General features: G+C 40.5%; 1 protein-coding gene across 1 annotated transcript; it reads right to left on the reverse strand.

Moving 5' to 3' along the window:
* Positions 1–1,004: 1,004 nt before the first annotated feature.
* On the reverse strand, positions 1,005–2,161 carry LOC137149347 (taste receptor type 2 member 9-like; the record flags this gene model as incomplete). Its single annotated transcript, XM_067542844.1, has 3 exons — positions 1,693–2,161; positions 1,289–1,416; positions 1,005–1,095 (listed from the first exon to the last, which is right to left on the reverse strand). Coding segments are annotated over exons 1-3 (688 nt in total), but the record flags the coding sequence as incomplete, so codon positions are not given.
* Between the last annotated feature and the right edge of the window lie 407 nt (positions 2,162–2,568).

Raw genomic sequence — 2,568 nt, forward strand, 5'->3', positions numbered from 1 at the left:
AGCTGTTGCTTTAATTACTTTTGAAATGTCTCCAGCACTTATTTTAGGTCTTTTTTAGTTCCTTTTGGGAACATCTCCAGCTTTTCTTTTAATTTCTTTTGGCCAGCGTTAAATCCCAATTTGATATTGATTTGCTTTGATTGCTTTGAGCACCTTTCAATATTTCTTCCCACTTGGTTCAGCAGGAATACCGACTCACAATTTCTCTCTTTTGGAAGCTCTCTCCTGTTCCTTATGCCAGTGTTCCCCATTGGCATAAGCAATTAGCCAATATTTAGGACATTGACAGGTTGTTTCCATTAGGATGATGGAGGATTAATGTAATCTTCTTTATTTACAAAAAGGTATACAAAGTCCCGTTTCCCTGAACAGAGTAGAAACAAACAACTTCAGGCAGTTTCCTCAACTTTTCCTAAGTCTGCCACTCCAGCAAATGCTGTGCCCAAGAAACTCTGTCTCTCTGCATCCCCTAAGGTCATAGCCTGGAGAAGCAGTTGTGGGTTTCTCCTGGCGTTGTGCCCCTAACACATAAAGATTGCAAAATCAATATCTTAACCCCTGCATTTGCAATCAGGGAAACCTTTCAGATCAGGCAGCTTAGCTCTGACCTGCCATATGCCTTGGACAATCCTTACTTTTCTGTAGTTGGCTCTACTATATAAAGGGACAGAGTTTGCAGAGTCTGAAAGAATGCTTGGCACACCCATTGACTTAATTAAGGTCTGTGTTTGTCTTTGGATCAAAGACTAACCTGGTGGCAGCCATTAGCACCTTTCATCATAGCAGGGTAGATCCTCTGGGTCATCATATGTTAATGTGATGTTCTTGTCCTTTCATGTCAAGATATTCAAGATCACTAGAGGTCCTTCCAGGCATCTGGTATTTTGGAGATCTCATAGCTTGACCATGGAAGGTCTAGTCAATATCGCTCACCCTGATTTAACTGGATATTGGTACCAGTTCAAGGACTCTTCCACTCCTCAGTCTCAGGAAATCTAGCTTACAATCAATAGGAGTTTGCCCTTGTCTTCCATGAGTTATTAATTCACAAACATTTAAGAAAAAAGAATCATGTAACCCTAAATTTAACATTGTCTTCTACCAATATCCTCAAGAAGCAAAGCTCTGGATGGAAATCTTCTAATTTTAGTGCATGCTGAGGTAGGGGAAATTATTTGATAAATAGAAGAGAAGAAGGGGCTGTTTCTGTGGAGTTTGATCATGAGCTGTTTTATGAAACCTCATCTCTCAGCCTGCACTTTGCATAGCTCAAAGCCCTCACTGCCACCCTCTTCAGCTTGGGGTTACCCATAATCAGGATAACAGAGTGCCCAGAAGGATAAGCAGCCATTACCACTACACAGAACCATATGAAGTAGAGGCTGCTGTTGACAAACATTTTTGATAAAAATAATACTAATAACGCAAAATAAGAAATGTAGAAAAAAATGAAAGAGATCAGACCTTTAATTGCTCTAATGTGAGCCTTGGCAATGGTGTCTCTGGAACTGCTTGTGTTTTCTTCCATCCTCTTGTTGTGTCTCCACAGTGAAGTGATTAACAGTATGGCAGGAACAATGAATATAAAGAAAGGAAAGGAATAGCCAAGCATGGACAAAACACTGAGGTCAGAAGATAAATTAAATGTACATTCCCCTGTGGTGTTTCCTGACAGCATATTCGTTGACTTGCCTATGTACTTTTTATGTATGTAATTGACTGCAGGGAGACAGGTGACCAAGGAGACCAGCAAGGAGCCCAAGAGTAGCTTTGGCAATAGCCCTGATATTTTCTGCTTCAGCCAGAGGAAGAGGCATTGGCTGAAGTTGGCGATTTTCACACAGTAAAAGACACTGAGCCAGGTGGCAAACCAGAGACTGAGAATATTTAGATACACCCAAACAGCATAAAAGGTTCTCCATATATCACACAGTCCTTTCATCCCAGGAGGTAATGCAGAGAAAATATTGTTAATGAGTATTACGCATTGTAGGAAAATTCTGGAGATGCCCAGGCTAGTCAGGATCATGTCACAACAGGTCAGTTTTCTGCTTCTGATCCACTCACGGCAATTCACGACGATCATCAATCCATTTGCTATAATACCTATAATGAACTCAACTCCTAAAATGATCAAAACAATAATAATTACAGGAAACATTTTTCTGCCTGTGGTCACTAATGCTTGCCCAGCTTCTGAGGCTCTTCACTGAAGTGCTAGGCTACTGGTCCTTCTGCCTTTGTATCACAGCTGAATGTGAGATGGGAGGTGTTTTCAGCTATTGAACGAAGAGGACTCAGCTGTGTTTGCTGGGATGCAAATCTCAGAAAGGTTCTATTACAGATGTGATGATCTACTCTTCTCTCATGCATTTAATTTGTATATCCTCTTCCATACTGCTGTGCAGTGACTCTCCATAACCAGTTTCACAGACATTTTTCTATTGAACTTCTTTCCTTACTTTTATTTATTGATATTATTTAATTATTGTGCCTTCATTTTCAGATTGGACTACCTGCTACTCATTCTACTTGGGAAAACCCTGGATATCACTCATAGGTTGCACC

The sequence above is a fragment of the Emydura macquarii genome, unplaced genomic scaffold (genome assembly GCF_026122565.2).
Source record: "Emydura macquarii macquarii isolate MOO-44397 ecotype Brisbane River unplaced genomic scaffold, CSIRO-AGI_Emac_v2 contig_74, whole genome shotgun sequence".
In the NCBI taxonomy this organism is placed as follows: Eukaryota; Metazoa; Chordata; order Testudines; family Chelidae; genus Emydura; species Emydura macquarii.